Source organism: Dermacentor silvarum, chromosome 1 (genome assembly GCF_013339745.2).
Source record: "Dermacentor silvarum isolate Dsil-2018 chromosome 1, BIME_Dsil_1.4, whole genome shotgun sequence".
NCBI lineage: Eukaryota > Metazoa > Arthropoda > Arachnida > Ixodida > Ixodidae > Dermacentor > Dermacentor silvarum.
The window spans coordinates 229,606,749-229,624,695 of NC_051154.1; the positions used below are offsets into that span (position 1 = coordinate 229,606,749).

At 47.8% G+C, this 17,947-nt stretch overlaps 1 protein-coding gene across 1 annotated transcript; it reads left to right on the forward strand.

Annotated features, from left to right (window-relative positions):
- The first annotated feature begins 3,170 nt into the window (after positions 1-3,170).
- LOC119451765 (uncharacterized) lies at positions 3,171-16,295 on the forward strand. The gene is made up of 5 exons (XM_037714498.2): positions 3,171-3,419; positions 9,203-9,333; positions 12,199-12,429; positions 13,786-14,019; positions 15,587-16,295. The coding sequence occupies exons 1-5, from the start codon at positions 3,299-3,301 to the stop codon at positions 15,698-15,700; spliced, it is 831 nt and encodes a 276-aa protein (XP_037570426.1). The 5' UTR covers positions 3,171-3,298; the 3' UTR covers positions 15,701-16,295.
- Positions 16,296-17,947: the final 1,652 nt, after the last annotated feature.

Sequence of the window (17,947 nt, forward strand, 5' to 3'; positions counted from 1 at the left end):
TGACGTACGGCAACATTTCCCAGTGCATGAAAGCAACCAATGATCCCTTGTCGGATGACATCTCCAATCCTGTTCTTCGAAGGTATTCGGACATTACTGCGGCCGACTCCTGGAGCCTGGCACGCACGTGGAGACACGTAGCCCCAGATGACCGAATGCAGATATTGTCTGCATAAATTGACACATGAACGATTCATAGAAAGGAAACAACAAGGTTGACAAGCGCAGGGTAACGAGCGTGAGCCTCACATTCCATCTTGCATTACACAACAGCAAACGACATGGCGCGAATCACAGGTTCCAATCGGAGCATTGCGTGATGGGGAAGAAAATACAGCAAAATTACATAGAGCATAAATAGGAGCAAAGGAGCGTTATAAATAAAGAAATATGACTTAGAACGTTCCATGTGTAGCGACAACTGTTACTAGAAAAATAAATCAGCATATTGCAAAAAGTTTCTTTACAAAAATACGCTGTTCTTAATTTTCAGACAGCGATATCGCCGGTTCATTCCGAAAAGCTTGTCGCGCGAGTTCCGCGATGTTCTGCCTTAAGAAGCGGCCTTCTTTTTACAGCGTAAGCTGTTATGGGCTCATTCCAGTGCCGTTTCGGGTCGCGATGATGCCGCCGCCGGCGACCGCCGCGTAACCGCTATCGCCTGAAACGCGAAAAGAGTACCCGATTCCCGCCGGGATCGAACCCGCGCCCGCTATACGTGGGAACTGGATACTCTACCACTGAGCCACGCAAGCGCTTGCTATTGGGCCGCGGAAAATACTCATATATAAGGCAAGCACGCAGGGGGAGACGACTCGAGCCTCCGCCAGTATGGTGGCGTCATCTAGGTAAGATGCCTGCAAACGCAGCGTGCGCAGGCGCAGACGACGATATGCGATTTAGACGAGGCGCGCAATCAAGGCACTCCCGAGCTGCCGAGCCTCCGCCAGTATGGTGGCGCTATCTAGTTAAGGTGCCTGCAAAGGCGGCGCGCCCGACATGTAAGTAGCAGTTGTAAGGCTTGATCGGCCTCAGCAGACTGTTGTGCAGAGAGCATTACAAGCCACAGCTCGCCGTCAACGCCGGGCGGACAGCTCAGATCGTTCTCGTCTAAACGAGGCGAACACACTGCCGCGAAAACCTGTTGTGCGTGGTGCCCAAATTGGAGCTACTCTTGAGTCACTCCACCAGCTTACGCTGTGACTGCTCTGCGTGTGCCGCGCAGGCCTGTGACTTTTTTTATACTTTCTCGCGTACTTGGCCCACTTCCCCATGCTTGGAGTCTCCTCTCCCAGGAGGATCCGATCTTAAGTCCATCCTATCAAACTGAATCTCGAATGTAAGTACGAACCAAAATTGATCCCGCAGGAAAAGGAAGATGGCAGTAACGCTTACCTTGAGAAACGATATGCGATTTAGACGAGGCGCGCAATCAAGGCGCTCCCGAGCTGCCGAGCCTCCGCCAGTATGGTGGCGCTATCTAGTTAAGGTGCCTGCAAAGGCGGCGCGCCAGACATGTAAGTAGCAGTTGTAAGGCTTGATCGGCCTCAGCAGACTCTTGTGCAGACAGCATTACAAGCCGCAGCTCGCCGTCGACAGATTTTGGAGCAGGTCCAAAAGCTGCGCCCGCCGCGATACTTCACCCAGAAGCCATGGCCATGAACATACTGGAGCGTGTCATATACCCGTGGAGCGTGTCATATATATATATATATATAGCAACATCGTCTCATCTTAGCATAGCCATGTTAGTACAGTGTGCTACCCTCTACTCCCAGGCCCACCCCGATGCCCGGGGATCGGGTGCTTGATGACTGAAACCGATAAGACGAAGATGAGACGATGTTGCTGGCGCAAATGTTAGCACGGTGTAACTTTGAGTGCATCAAAGATCAAAGCCCCCGGCTCAGACAACGACTCAGAGAGGAGGGGGGAATTTTGCGCACGCACACACGCACAGCCATGCTGCCGGCGCCTTTGCCTAGAGCAGTCGCATATACCGTCCTTCGTTGTACCATGGCTTAGATAACTATGTGTATACGAACGCGCAAAACGCGGCTGAGCGCGCGCGCTGCTTCGGCGGCCGTCATCGGTCTTTGTGGTTGGAGAAAGAAACAAACTTTTAGGCACCAATATATTTTCGCGCAGATGTAACGTTTTGTTTGTCGGCTATGTTCTGTAGCAGTGTTCTGCAACATCGCGTCCTTGGCGTGTTTCCGGCTCCACAATTGATTTTGGCGCTTGCAGCCAGCTAAAACATAGCCTTCGAGATTGTTTCTACTCGATGAGAGCCACCTCTGCAGCAGCGTGGATTAGGGCGTCTCTTATAGCCCAAACAAAGCCATGTCGCAGATTTTCAGTAGCCCAAATATAGCCACATAGCAACTCGCCCAAGTCAACGCCCAAAATTTTTTGCTGTAGCCCAATTTGGCTATTATAGCCAACCTGGCCACACTGATTTTAATAATCTAGCTTTCCTCTTGCAGTGCTCTCGCCATGATGCATCCTTGTATTTGTTCTGAAATCATTTCCGACACGAACGTATTTACATCTTGCTTTCAGATTGTTTGCAGAGACTTCGCTGTTTAGTACAACAAAACAAAAAAATTATACACGTTCATTGCGCCACGTTTAAGGTTCACGCTCTTCATAAGCAGGGCGGTTATCACCACTGGGACCGTATTCTGAAACGTTCCATTTCGGCGATAGTTCGACATTCGCCTTCAGGCGCGCGCTGATTGGCTGTTTCAGCAAATGGATAAGCTGATTGGCTCGTGACACGACGCATTCAATTTTGCTCAACCAGCCATCAGCGCGCCTGAAGGTGAAAGGCGAACTATCGCCGAAGTGGAACGTTTCAGAATATGGCCCCAGTACTCAACTTTTGCCCACAAGGTCTTGTTCGCAACTAAAGGCTCTATCACACTAGGCCGACAGGACCCGATTTTGGTCCTGCCGACTGTTGGCGACAGCAGTTTACGGGACGGAAAACGCTGCGGCCAACGGTTTTAAAGGAAGGAAAACGCCGTCGCCGACAGTCGGCACACCAAAATCGGTGTCGTGTCGGCCTAGTGTGAATGAGCCTTAACAGATGAAAATCGAACTGCTGACGACGCAGGAGCCCACCGGTCACATAAGACGTGCGCTGAGAAGCAACTTTCTCGAGTCATACAGTGCGCATGCGCTGCAGTACCGCACCTGGCCAAAATGTATTTAAAGCCACGCGCTCTCGCGCTCCCGCCCAGTGGGATTAAGATAGTACCAGTGCATCGACGGACGGCGTTCAGGCTCAGGTGTCATGGAAGAAACGATGCACAAGTCATCGGAGCCGAAAGGTCGGCATGCTGCGGTCCGCGCCGGTTCGGTGCGGTCGCTGTCGTGTTACAGCGTCGACGAGAACGTGCTCGAAGTGCTTTGGGGTAAGCTGAACAACGGGCTTTCCACAATTGCGTGCGGGACCGAGTTCAGAATTCTGGAAGACAAGCAAATTGTAACGGTTGGGTCTTGGGATTGCCTGTGCGGATAAATGAGCTGACGAGTGTGATGGTTGTAACCTCTTTCGACCCTAACGTTACACCCACACGACGGGATTAAACTGGGGCAAAACAGAGGTAAACAGGCGGTGAAGTGGTTATGCTGGGGCTTGTCAACTTCGGTGGCTGCGTTTCTATGGGAGCGGTAGGGCCTCAAATGAACTAGTAAACTAAAGTTGAGGCACTCCTTTAAGGGTACCAATATTTCCTAGTAGTCTACAGCGCAGCGTTGGGACACAAAGAACAATAAGGCGTACTTGGCAAAGCAAGTGCGAATCTCGAAAGTAATGCTGCTGGTTTCTCGAGTGTTCACACCATCTTCCCGTCGCGTGATCCAAATTCGTTCGCATGTTCCAGTACCATACAATTAACGTACAGTCAACCACAAAAGTTTGCGGACCACGCGAGCGCGTGGCCAAGAGCCTCTTCGCGACACTTCCGCTACGTCACCAGCGATCGACAGCAGCGCTACGTTGAAGACGCATCCCTCCTTAAATCTATGGCCTGTTTATTTTCGCACTGTGCGCAAATATTTTCTACCTATCTCTTTCAACGTGACGCGCTCTTTGTTAGCCAGGGCTACTTGCTTATATTTTGAGAGCAGAATATCAGTACAAGAAATCAGACGGCGTATTCTTCGGCTGTTATCAGTTCTATTTTCGCGTAGCCACGCTGTTTTTTTTTTTTTCGTGAGTGCGTGAGAGTGGTGAGGCAGCCATGGGACACAGATGCTTAGTCAGTAGGCAGAATTTTTCCGTTCCTCCCCCATCGCTAAGTGACAGTAGCGGCCGGGATTTGATCACCTGCGCCCAGGTTTTGCTGCACAAAGCCCGAACCACCGCGCTGCTATAGTGGTTACATTTAGAAAAATAAGAAATAATCGGGTGCGATGACTCTTTTTATAACCCTTTGCGACACGGCGTCCTCGTTTGGGGACTCGAACTTCGGAGGCGCGTCCCACGCCACGTGTTTCTTCAAATGACCTAAAACTCAGTGTGCACATTCGTGTCCGCTTCCTGATGGGACAACTAGCGGTCAGTTAACTTCATTGTCCTGCGTATTGCTGCAGATGATCACTTTTCTGGAGACACTACCATGTTAGACAATCGTTCGACGTGCCGCGTTCCAAGACCAACGTCAAGAGTATTTTTTTCTCCGGTCGACACGAATACAACCGAAAAAGCAAGTGTGCATACGTTTCGGGCCTAATAGTTGATTCTTTTTATGCAAGCATTGAAGCTGACGGATTTCAGAATAATTAGATAATGAGTTATACGCTAATTAATTTTTTTTACTGAAACTCTCACAAAACAGCACATTGCTTCGTCTTCTTTCTTGGAATGTAATAGTGAGCGTCTTGAAATGATGCCATGCGCATTTGACGCATTTGCAGACAGTGCATCATAATTCGTGTCTGAAGGGGATGAATTTATTCACAAGACATTTACAGAAGTGTCATGAAACATAGGTCTCTCAATGATCTAGTAGGAAGTGAAATGTCCGCCGTTTTCTAGCACCTTATTGATGCGTGTGGGCATCGACTCGTACAAAGATTCAGTAATCTCCGGTCGACCGCGCAGGCTTTCCCATTCTTGTGCGATCGCTTGCCACAGCGTATCGGCCGTGCGGCCGCGGTTGGCTCGTGTGGACAGCCGTTTCTTCAACATGCCCCAGACATATTCTATGGGATTCAAGTCGGCGCCACATGGAGGCCACTCAAGCTGGCAAACAGCATGTTCTTCTAGCAATGACTAGGACGATACGTGCTTTATGGATCGGGCTGCGGTCGTGTTGAAAAAAATAGCAGCCGTCGCTGAAGGGACCGTCCAGCGCATACGGAACGAGGTGTCTAGTGATGACGTCGCAGTACCGTGACGCAGTGAAGGGCCCTTCCAGACGCACAAGGGGACCAAGGCCATCTTTGCTGATTGCTCCCCACACGCTCACGGAACACCGTCCACTGGATAGAACACTCTGTGTGTAATTAGGCAGATATCTGCAAGAAATAGCATACAATTGGGTTCCAGCGGCGCGTCTAAAAATGTTGATTCCTCTTGCGTATGAACTTTATAATGCTGTTATAGAGTTGCAATAGAAAACGTGCAAACATCATTAGATAGTACTGAAAGACCCACTGGCAGCTTTTAATTAGCTTCAGAGTAAGTAGTACTAGGAAACAATCGTTAATGTTTTCAACATAATACCACTACAGAAAAATCTCGTAATGTCCAAAAGCTCATTTTACGTGAAACATGTTGTGATGCAGAATTAGCTTCGTGAATTAACTGCCAATACACTGTAAACACACCTGCAGTTTAGTGGACGCCAAACCCGCTTCCGTTGGTCCCAGCACGTGGAAAAAGTTGACTCGTCGCTAAAGATGACATCGCCCCATTTCTCTGTTGTCCAATCTTTCATTGCTGTAGCGAACATGAGTCGTTCTTGTAGCTGGCTGTCTGAGAGGCAGGGCTTCTGTGCTGCTACGAAAGACTGCAGGCCAAGCTCACTCAGCCTTCTTCTTACAGTCTCAGACGATACCGTGAGCGAGAGCGCTTCTCGGATATCCTCTGCACTTTGAAAAGGATCAGCCACGATGGCGGCCGTAATCAGGCGGTCCTCTTCCTCAGTCGTGGCCCTTGGACGCCCACTGCGCTCCATATCTGTGAATCTGTCATCGTCGCGGAAAGCTTGAATAATCCTATTCACGGCAGTCCGGCTCCTGTTGGTTCGGCGGCAGATTTCGCGCTGAGGTATTCCCTCTATAAATAAACGCACAATGTGCCTTCTTTCGTCAAGTGGAACACGCAGCGGCATCTTTCCAAATAGGCAATCACCACGTGGCCTGAAGCAAGTCTACTACGTTTTCAGCGACTGATGCGAAGATGCGCCTATGTGTGAAAGAAAATTTTCTATGCATCCGCTTTTTCTTTATTTTTGATGACAGTGAAACACCTCCCTACCCTTTCTCTCAAGACGCAGAAGCAGCAACACTCATTGGACCAAGATGCTGCCAACCGAAGTGCGCCAGTAAACGTCGCGTAAAAAAAATCGTCGCAGCGCTTCGTGAAACTTATCTACCCACTGGCACACCAGTCGACAAAGGTTGCAGTGATTGCTCCGATACTGCTATCAAGCCAGATATGTGGCGGTCTTATCGCAGACAGCGCTCTGCGTCAACACAACGAACTAACAATGTCATGCACGGGAATAAAAAATTAACAGGCAGGCGAGTACCAAGAGGGCTCATATCCGGGAGAGCGCCCCTGTCGCCGCTAGGTGGCGTACCGCTAGGTGGCGCGGATAGGCAGTCTGGCACGCGCTCGCGTGGTCCGCAAACTTTTGTGGTGGACTGTACGTCGCACTCTTGTCATTTACCTGTAAGAACACACGAGAAATACCCAGATTTCGTGATTCCATGCACATCGAGTAAATGGCGGAAATAGTGAAATGCTGCTCTGCGTCGACCGGCACAGTGCAAAACGATGATGCGTCAACGTGAGCACACGCGCTTAATTGGCTTCACAATGCTACTAATCGGGTCAGCGTTTTACGGTATTCACAAACGCGTTCATATGAATTTTTTTTTTTTGTTGCGCCCTCTGACAAAGAAAACTGCTGGCGTCGAGACTTGCCGCTGCGCATGCTCGCCCTTTCGCGTTCGCATGTTCTGGATTACCGAGTTTTATCGCCTGGGCTTCTTTAACGCGCGTTCAAAACACACCAACGTTTTTTTCACTCATCTCCATAGGGATGCGGCTAGTGAATAATGAGTATCGAGCGTAGGTTTTCGCTACACTTTATCTAACCTCGATTGCAAAGTTAGGTGTTATTTCGGCGGTCTTCTTGAGACTGGTTCTCGATATCGAGGGATGAAATGCTTAAACACTCGACCTCGTGCTCGGCATAAATAAATAAATAACTATGTAGTTCCATTAACGAAAAGAGGAGCGCGTGACTTTTTCTTTTGCAAATGTGGTGCAGTCTAACCGGTCTCATGCGCGCAGTCAAGGTTCGCGTATTGCTTTCATATTAACGGCTGTCTCTCTGATTCTGAATGTTTCGCCGCTTTCTTGGTCGGGCAAGCACAATCCAGTGTATACATGCAGGCCGTCACCTGCACCTAGTGAGCCTAATGCCGAAATATTGTAATGTAAATTTCATACTAGCGGGAAAGAATCATTTCTCAGTATAGTTCGTGATTAGCGCAGCGCCACGAGACCACGACACAGTAAAACGAGGCGACAGAACACAGCGACGACAAACAACCAAGTTCTTAGTGCTGAGTGATGTCTCCTCCTCTTGTCTTGGTCCATTCGTGCTATACCAGTCACCAAACTAAACCCTTACAATTTTTGTTATAGCGTCAGCGTCCACCGCACTGTATACGTCAGCGCCTTATCGGGGAGATCAGCCAGTGTGCGCGCGAAGCAATTTCCAGTTAGATTGCGGTCTGCTACGCTGTTCGCCTAGAGAAATATGCTGTTCGTTTCAGAAATGCACGCGCCGTGCCTTAGTTTTCGCTATCGCATTGCGTTACTGAGCACGAGGGCGCGGGATCGAATCCCGGTCGCGGCGGCCGCATTTCGTGGGGGGTGAAAAAAAACAAAACAAAACAAAAAAACCGCCGGTATGCCGTACATTGGGTGCTCTTTAAAGAACCCCCAGCTGGTCAAAATTAATCTGGAGCCCCCTGCTACGTCGTGCCTCATAATCATATCATGCTTTTAGCACGTAAAGCCGTAGAATGTATTTGTTTTCAGAGTATACAACGTTTGCATAGCTGAGCTCTGTACAAATTATTGCACTTCACGCCCGTAAGGATGGCGTGTCGCATCAGTGTTAGTCTACTTTTTACTGGTGTCAGAATTTTTACTGGTGTTAGAATTTAGAGGGCCGTGGCTTGATCCCACAGTTTCTGCATGTGCCATGAATTTTATGGTTGGTTATAACTTACACAACCGAGGAGTTTCTGCTTCTTATTTGCTCAATAGTCGCACGAAATTTCGAGGAGACGGATCGAGAGTCCGACTGATTCCGTACATTCGCACGGCTCGAACTTGCATTTCTAAACTTGGACATGGAAGCTATTCGCCAAAGGAGTTCATTGTGATACAGCTAGGGTTACAGGAATCCGTCACTTCGGACGCTTCCTCGTTCCAACTGTCTGCATCCCTGGCAGCCCTACAGAGCCTGCTTCGGATAATACGAAACGGCACCATCAGTGTCCCTACCAAACTATTGTAACGCCGTGTATGAACCCGGAGGTTATGCGAAGCTTGAGGCCGTGCAGGGCTCTGACAGGGATCTTAACAGACAAGCAATTGGTGAATGTCGAACTGCCCCGACTGGCGAATCTTGCAGCGCTGTCGCCCATAGGCACCCTGCGCCGACCAGAGGTTGCTACGAGGCTTCCATTTAACACCCCAGTGTCGCCGACACCGACTGCAATTGTAGCCAAGAAAACGAGATGACCTGTGCTTTATTGTTGGAAGAATGTTACGCAACGAGCTTTGCAAGCTCCGACATGTACGTGCATTCGATCGCAAGCATGCCGAGTCATGCGCGGAGCATGAGCACTTGGACATTTTTCAGATCTGCCCCTGCTGCCTTGGGAAAAGCCAAGCTGTACTTTCCATCGTATTTCAACTGTGTTCACTGCTTTTGCGCAGACGAGGAAATCCAAATGGAGGAGCTTCTCCACTTCTCCTTCGACCACATCGACAAGCTCGCGGAACGAAGGGGCAAGACGATCGCAAGCAGCGAGAAGTGGCGTCTCTGGGATTACGTGCAGCGGATGAGGGTACGTGCGCATCGTTAGCGTGTATATAGGCTACTTAGGTGTCGAGCCTGTTAAGATTACGAATACTGTGGAGTTCGTATACATAATCTGTGATATACATAATCTGTGAAGTCACTTTGAAGGGACATGCTCACGGTTACTAGAACGAGTCCCTTCGAAAGAAATATCCACTTGCGAGGAAAGGCTTGGAGAGCGTGAAATGCCTACTGGAGCGGCCATGGAACGCGTAATCGGGACATTAGCTCTGCACTGGCTTAACGCGCGCTTTGTACCACTCGATTTCCTGCTGCATTTGTAGGCTGCGCAAGTTCACTCCAGATTCCAGACTTGACTCAGACGCATTCCCTAAGCTATTTTCGCTTTTATTTCGGTGCACTGTGATTGCGGAACTCGTGTGTTCTTAGCGCACTAACATGACCTCTTCGACGTTCTTCGTTAACTCTTGCCAATTGGCTGTATACGAACGTGACTGGGTGTCTATCAGTGATTTCGTTGTGCAACTTTACACCCGGGGGTGGGGTGAAGGTAAACAATCCTCTGATAAGCCAAATTGGCCTGCGACGATACCAGCAATGTTTCACGCTCTGTTGTGTTCTAACAGATGTGGTATTCAACGTTTCGGTATTGTGTGGCTAAGTGTTTTACGAGCATTGAGGGTATTGTGCTACCCGCTGTGGTTGCTGAACACGAGGTCGCGGGATCGAATCCCGGCCACGGCAGCCGCATTTTGATGGTGTGGAATGCAGAAAACACCCGCGTACCTAGATTTAGGTGCATGTAAAAGAACCCCAGGTGGTCCAAATTAATCCGGAGTCCCGCACTACGGCGTGCCTCATAATCGTGTGGCGGTTTTGGCACGTAAAACGCCATATTTTTTTAAATTTTTAGATAATTGTGCTAGATTTTTGAAAATTTTCTCGTATGCTGTTTATTCTGAGCATGTTTGCTCCCTTGAACGTTCTTCATATGTGCTCATATTTTTTTCTGCAATATATATATTTTTAGAAAATGCGCTCGAAATTTCTTAAAGTTGGGGCAGCTGAGCGATTTTCTCTGGGTCGCTTTTATCACAGTGGCATACATTTTAAAATTGGTTGACTTAGTATACAAGTAATATACAGAGTGATTATTTTAAAGCTTTATGAAATTATAAATCGCATGTTGCAGGCAACATAATTTTAGTCCTTGAGCTGCATTATTCAGAGACGCGGACGACGGAGAAATTAACACATATTCAACTAAGAAAAATCCACTAATTTTAAATTATTACTTTACGGCACGTATTGCAATGTACGAATTGTAGTCGGCGAGTTTGCAAGGCGTATGCACTTGAAATGAATTTCCAGAATGACGCCAGTTCGGAGATATGCGCCGTCAAACTTGCCGTAATAATGCACTGTTGTTCCACTTTTCTTAAGCAAACACTCTCTTATGCATTCAAGCACAAAAGTAACTGGATCGCCCATGTATTTTGTTCAACACTTTGGGAAATACCTCGAAACTGATACCATACTGGAAAGTAATTTTAAGTGAATACGTCTTACAAGCTACAATTTGTAAATTTCAATATGTGCCGTAAAGTAAATAAGTTAGTGATTTTTGTTAATTAGTTTAATTAGTGTTTCGATTTCTGGTGCTAGTAATGTCTACCTCTTAGCATAATTATTGTTCTTGAGCTGGATTATTAGATTTGCCACGGGCGATCTTTAAAAGGTCCATAGAACTTGCAGGATCACCCTGTATTCATTACGCTAACTTTTTATCCGAAAGTATCAAGCGTTCAATTGTAACGAGAATTGAGGGACGTTTTCCAGTCTTGCAAAAAGATAAAGCTGGTTATTTTTGGAGTAATGGATTAGGCCAATGTTTTTGCGCTTGCTTAAGAGCGCAACGGTCATGCTCCTAGAAGTCGCCCATGAGCGAATATTTCCGCCTTGATGAAATTGAATTCTCCGTTTGTAATTATGATCCAAGATCATGTCATTGTGAGGCAGGCCGTATAGTGGGAGTAATCCGGATTAATTTTGACCGACCACCTGGGGAGTGATTCTTTAAAGTGCACCCGATGCACGATACAGGAGCGCTTTTTTTTTTTTTTCATTTCGTCTCCATCGAAATGAGTCGAGCTGGTATCGAACCCGTAACCTCGAGCTTAACAGCTCAGAGCGAAAACATGAGCGAGCGGCTCTGAAGTCGCGATCTGCTTCCATTTATGGCGGTCCGGACTTGGACCTTTGAACGGCAGTTAAATACCCCCTCCATTTTTTGTTCTTGCCCGATCGTGAGGCGAGGAAAGTCACGTGACTCATAGGCGTCTGCTATAGGTAGAGTGGTTGAGCTCTTCACTTCCCTTTCCGTTTTCTTTGTGAACTTGGTCTGAATTGAAAAGGTAGAGGTTTGGGCGAGTTCAGTATGTCATGATTACTGGGGAGAGCGGTAGCGCGAAGCAAATCTGGCCGATGAGACAAACGAGAACGAGCGCAACCGCTTTATTGATTTGCTGAAGTGAATTAGGAGCATCCACTTGTTTTCCCCCAAGTGTGAAGAAGCGGCTGTGAATTCTTCTCACTGCCTGCCTGCCTTCTACTCATTAGAACCCACTACATTACTTTCGAACTTCCTTCATGATACTGTACTTCCATTCTACATTGGCTTAGGCGCTATGAGTTCATTGTTTGCAAAATGGTGCGAGAAAATAGGTGACCTCGCATATTTCAGTAATTTAACCTTATCATCTTAGACATTTGTCTATATTCACATGGTGATCACGACAGTGTGGCGGCTTGTTTTATAGCCCCCCCCCCCCCCCCCCCCCCTAAGTTCACCAGCAGGATGAACGTTTTATTTGTTTCTGTACTTGCAAAGCGCGAGCAGCCCTACTGGGTGTCCAAAGAGTCTGTGCCCTGGGACGAAGTCGAGGCCAAGTACTCGCTCCGAAGTCGGTCGCTGTCGTCCGGCTCCTTACCTGGTGACCTGGAGTTCTCCATGAGTGGCCAGACTACACCCCAACCAATGCTGCACTCGCAGAGGAAACTACGGCCTCACTCGCAGAGGAAACCTCTGCCATCCGCTGCTCGTGCGGCTGCCGCCAATCAGGTGATTCTTTGCATCAAATGTACCTGAGCTTATCGCGATATACATCTGCTGGACAGAAACATGAGTCGGTTCCTTTACTACGCGATTTACGCGACTTTCGGGTCAGCAAAATGCGCAATACCTCTGCTTCTGGTTGCCTTTCAAACCGATGGCGTTCTTCCTTCGTCAATGCAAAGACGTTCGATCAGGCCCGCTGGATAAAAGGAAAAAAAAAAACAAACATTAGTTTTTTTTTTGCAGCGGTTATATTATAGCATGTGTGAATTGTTATAAGCGAACTTTTCTTTCATGTTCATTGAAATGCTCTATATAGTTCAATGGACGTCCTCGTCTCATTTCGCTCACCTCGCCATATCTACAATCGCCTATTTCTTCATTTTTTTTCTTGAGTATTTCTCGTTTGTTGTAAGCTTGTTTGTTCGGGCACCAGCTCACCCGGTGCCAGATACCGCTGGCAATACCACAACGCCAAGCTAACAGACTTTTCAAGCTTAGTCATTGGTCAGAGCGACGGTCCGCTCGCGTTATCGACGGGATCAGCCGTCTACTATAGTATAGAAACTATAGTATAGAATAAAGCATAACGCATCGCTACAAAATAGCGTCCAAGCGCTGCGCCAGCTCCTGACGTTCCTTACCCTTCAAAAATGAGAGGTTCACGTTGTACTGGTGAATTTGACCTCGCCTTACTGTTTGCGGGAAAAAAAATTGACAATTAAGCTATAGAGAGGAGCCATCAAAGCTGTTGCACCGGACATCCACGGCGGCCGTTCAGCCTTTTGCAGACATCCTTAATTGTGGTCGGCTGAAATGGTAGGTGCTACATCAGATTGAATTGAAAGTACGACTTTGCTTTTCCTCCGCTATTCTTTCCGTCTTTCATTTTGCTTTTTTTCCGCTATTCTTTCGGTCTTTCATTTCCCTTTACCCTTCCCTCAGTGCAGGGTAGCAAACTAGAATCTTTTCGGGTTAACCTCCGTGCCATTCCCGATCCGTTTCTCTCTCTCTCTCTCTCTCTGCATTGACAGGTCTTCCATAGCGGAATCTAGTTTACCAGGTGTTTCCTTGTTTTAGTCCGTGTCGTTTTTTTAAATTATTTTTCGGCGGGTTTGATACGCAAACGCTAGTTTGCGTATTGCGAGATTCCGGGACTTGCAAGGTGCTGGAAAGAAGCTGACCATGGTATAGAATGATTCTAGAACGTGTATTATAGAGATCATGACGTTAGTTTTAACCTTACCTTAAATGACACTGCGTGCGCGTCTACGAAGCTTTTACATTTTCCCACTTTATTCTGCTCCAAACTTCGTGTCTCCAGCAAACGGCAACTTATTCTCGCGCCAAAACTCCTCGCAGCCCCCGGACGAGCTGAAGTGCGAGCCGGACGAACGCTTCACGCTGTCCGAGCAGTGGGACGCGGGTTCGCCGCACCGGGGTCTTGTTGTTTCGGCAACATGCCCAAAGAAAAAGCAAGGCTGGCAGCGGCTCCTGGGGAAGGTGTTTCACCCAAAACACAAGAGTTCTGCGAAAGACGACGGCAGTGGCGAGTTCCATTTCGCGCTTGTCGCGAATTCCCCCAGCCCATGCTCGGTAGGTATGGAACGTGCGCTGTATAGAGCTCTCGTAATTTGCTTCCTTTGCTCTTTTATCTCCGTACCGCGTTCCACCCATGCAAGGTAGCCAACCTGAATTACCTCTTGTTAACCTCCCTGTCTTTCTATAGATTGTTATAATTAGTCGTACCCAATTTATTAGGTGTAAAGCCCGCGGAGAGCGAGTGTGCACTCCATTGCTTGGGGCAACTTCTCTAAATTATTGTATTCTAGGTGTAGTTGTCGCTAGCAGGATATTGTCACCGAATGTTGGGCGAATGTGGTTTAACTCTTCACCTAGTGTCTTTGTAAATGAACAGAAAACTATCGATAAAGACTCCTATGCACAAAGGATGTGGGCATGACGAGCGCTGCACTTAGTGTCCTGTTCGTTTGTTTTCCGTTGATTTACAAGTACTCACACGACCTCGCCTAACAAGAAATTCTGCTTATCATAGCTTCCTGGGCCGGTGTTTTATAGCGATGCCTTTCCGGTGCTAATGCCTTTTCGCGCTTTGTCAGTGGCCAGAGTGACGGTCCACTCGCGTTATCAACGGGATCAGCCGGCCGTGAGCGGTGGATGATAAGACTAGTATAGAATAAGTCGTAAGGCATCGCTACAAAATACCGGTCCTGTTCAAGGTGCAAGTGCGTGCTCGTGTTAACGGTCGCAGCCCGCGTGGATGACAGGCAGGGATGAAAACACACACACCACCCTTGGGATCAAAGTCTGCAGTGAACAGACTTTGATCTGTTGCATTGCAGTGAACTGCGATGCAGTGTGCAGTGAACTGCCGATGCCACTGTACGAATGTGACTGCTGTGCTGGCTGCTTTATTTTGTGTGATGAAAGCTAGGTATCCTATATGCATTGCCAAGGCGCCCTACCAAGTGTAGTGACCTGAAAAACACATCCGTTTCTTTATATACAAAGCTATTACTTTGTACCTATTCTTATAGTGGTGATTTATTGTAGTAGACGACTGAGTACAATTTTTCAAGTCAATTTGGAGGCACACATGCTTTTCCGCCTCTTATCGCTCTGCTGGTTTTCAATACCTTTTTGATATAAGCTCGGAGCTTTTGTATCTGCGTGCAGTGTGTTGGAAACCCTATGTACAACGTCAAAGCATCTTTTGCTGCGCTTTCGCTCAGTCGCCAAAGGTTAAAAAAAGTTTGCCGCATATGAGAGGCGACCTCAACAGCGATATCGCGACATGTTGGACTGCAGGTCACCAACACCCCAACAAGAGCTCCTTTCTGCTCTTGTCTTGGAAGCCATTCAGAGGGCACTTTTTGCTCACGAAATTTTTTTTGACGAGTGGCCACGTACCACCCAAGGGACGCAAGTTAAATGAGCAACTGTCTGCTGAACCATCGTACCAAGAAATAGTGGGAACGGCTACGGCATTCATGGAAATCGGCGTGTTCGTAACCTGCAGCGGCGCAAGTCGCATTGTGACCATTTCGATCGCTTCGAGTAATCGCTTTTTCATCATGACTGCATATCAATACACGCAAGTTTGGTGTGTAAAGCCATGCGGCTTCTGCTCTTGTCTTCTCAGCGCCACGAAGGTGGAACTCCGTCTCCACCCAAGATGTTCGAGAAGGAACGCCGGGCAGGATTCCTTCGACGGTCTCTGCGCAGAGTAGGCATGGCTACGCGGAAGCATAATTAATGTGAGATTGTCAAGATGAATGTTTGCGCCATGCCTTAAATAAGCTTTGACAACTTTTATTCTTTTAAAACTTTATCGATCAATCTGGACTAATAAAGGGTTAATCCTCCCGAGATCCACCATGTCTAGCATTTTTTTTTCCTATGCTAGCGAAATCGGGGGGGTGGGGGGCATTACAGATGCTTCCAGCAGCATTACAAATGCTGCTTCCAGCAGCATTTGTTTCCAGAAGCCCTGTTTTGTAGATGCTAATCTCAAACTGATGCTCTTCCTGTCTCATCTTAAATAAGCACTCTATATGTGCTCACCTGTTAAATTCCGCAAGTATACATGTTCGGTGAAATTCATTATTTGAAAGCTATGCAGCTTTACAGTCGTCCATCCGGCGATCATCACACAATTTCATGATGTTGGCTACCGAGATGACCTCTTTGTCTCCACTTTCCTGGCATACTTCTGCCATGGGCAAGCATCATTTCTGTCAAATTTTCTTTAAAAGACATTGTTTCTTGGAACAAATGTATCGTTTCCTTTTCTGTTTTCCTTTAGCGTTGTGAAGTCTGTCTGGAATTGAAATAAAGGTGATGCGTTGATAGCGCCAGTAATTTATTGCACAATTAAGCAAAAAAAAAACTGTTTTATAGGCCGTATATACTGCAGTAAACGTTCGCGTACTATCTAAACACGCATGCTGCCACGCGTGCCCAAGCAAACGTGACCAGATCTCGCTCGATGACTGCGAGCATTCACTGTAGGTTGGCGTGATGAGGTCCGCGGGTAGTTCGCGTGCCTGTCCCAAAGCGGGACACTGTCCCTCGCTTCACCATTTCAACCGAGCTAAAGTCGCCAAACTGATTAAGCGACCTCGGACTAGGCGCTCGGGAAGACAGCGCCTATGAAACCAACAGCCATCTCGGCTCGTCCCGTAGACCATGGCACCTGTCGCTAATGGTCTCGAACATAAGGTGTGCGGGACGCGTGTTGGCTCACCCGCGTGAACAGCCATGCGCAGCCACGGCCGGGCTATGTGGACGAGATGCACACTCCTTCCTGAGCGCGCTCTCCATTACGTTACCTACAACATTGGGTGCTCGGGTAAAACGGCACACATCAAGCCACAATCCTTGTTGGCCTACACTAGCATGCTTGCCCCCACAGATAGGCACGCAGGCTGCTCATTTTCGTTTCGCTAGGGCTTTATTCGGAACATCACGGCGACGGCGAAAGTTCGCCTGGGATTTCCGTATAGTTCCTGTCGCAATAACATCTACAGCAACGCTTAAAGGGTTCAACATTGTATGAATTCCGCGGACGACAGGTTTAGCGCTCACGCTTTGCGATAAGGACTGAGTGTAGAAGATTAGGAGCATTGTAATATCCGAATAGCTCATGACATTTGTCACCATTACGACACCCACCCATTGCCTCTTATCACTGCCTTGTAAATGCGAAAACGCCCGTGTACCGTGAACTGGGTGCACGTTAGATGACCCCGAAGTGATCAAAGTTAATCCGGAGCCCCCCCCCCCCCCCCCCCCCTACTACGTCGTGCCTAATTATAAGATCGAGGTTTTGACACGTAAAAGCCCAGAATTGAGTTTTTAGACCTTACGCGAGCACCAGCGAGTACACTAGAATGTTCAATGAGTCGTGTATAAATGAGTAGCCTACGCGTCTGATCCGCAGGTCAGATTACGATGATCGCCGAGTGGGCTCGCTGCTATCACTGTGCTGAATGTTACTAGCTTTGTTGGGCGCAGGTTCACTCAATAAAAACAGTTCCGTGACTTGCGTTTGCCGCTGTAGTTGTTCACGTTCACTACAACGCTACAATATTACGCCTCCTTCACGTCTTGTTAGTGTAGGAAGTAGAAGCTCAAAGAAAAGAAGTACTTTGCTCCGGCATGCAGACGACCACTTTCCCCTCCACCAGGCCGTGGTTCTCGGCATTGAACCACTTTTTGACTAAGTTAGTAGTAAGGGTTTTACAAGATGTTGGTGCGTTGCGAATTATTAGCCCAAGATATTCATGGCACATCCTCTCCGAGAGGCTGTTGCTGCGATAGCATTATTATTAAGCACGTGCCTCCCAGTCCTTGCGTCCAAGAGCTCACTCCATGGAAATGTGCGAGTGCTGCTGTTACTCACATGTACATCATCCTTCAGTAATGGAACTTTTATGGTCATAGCATACATCACTAGTCATTGTCATTATTATACTTACGTACTTTGAACACTTTACAGCGA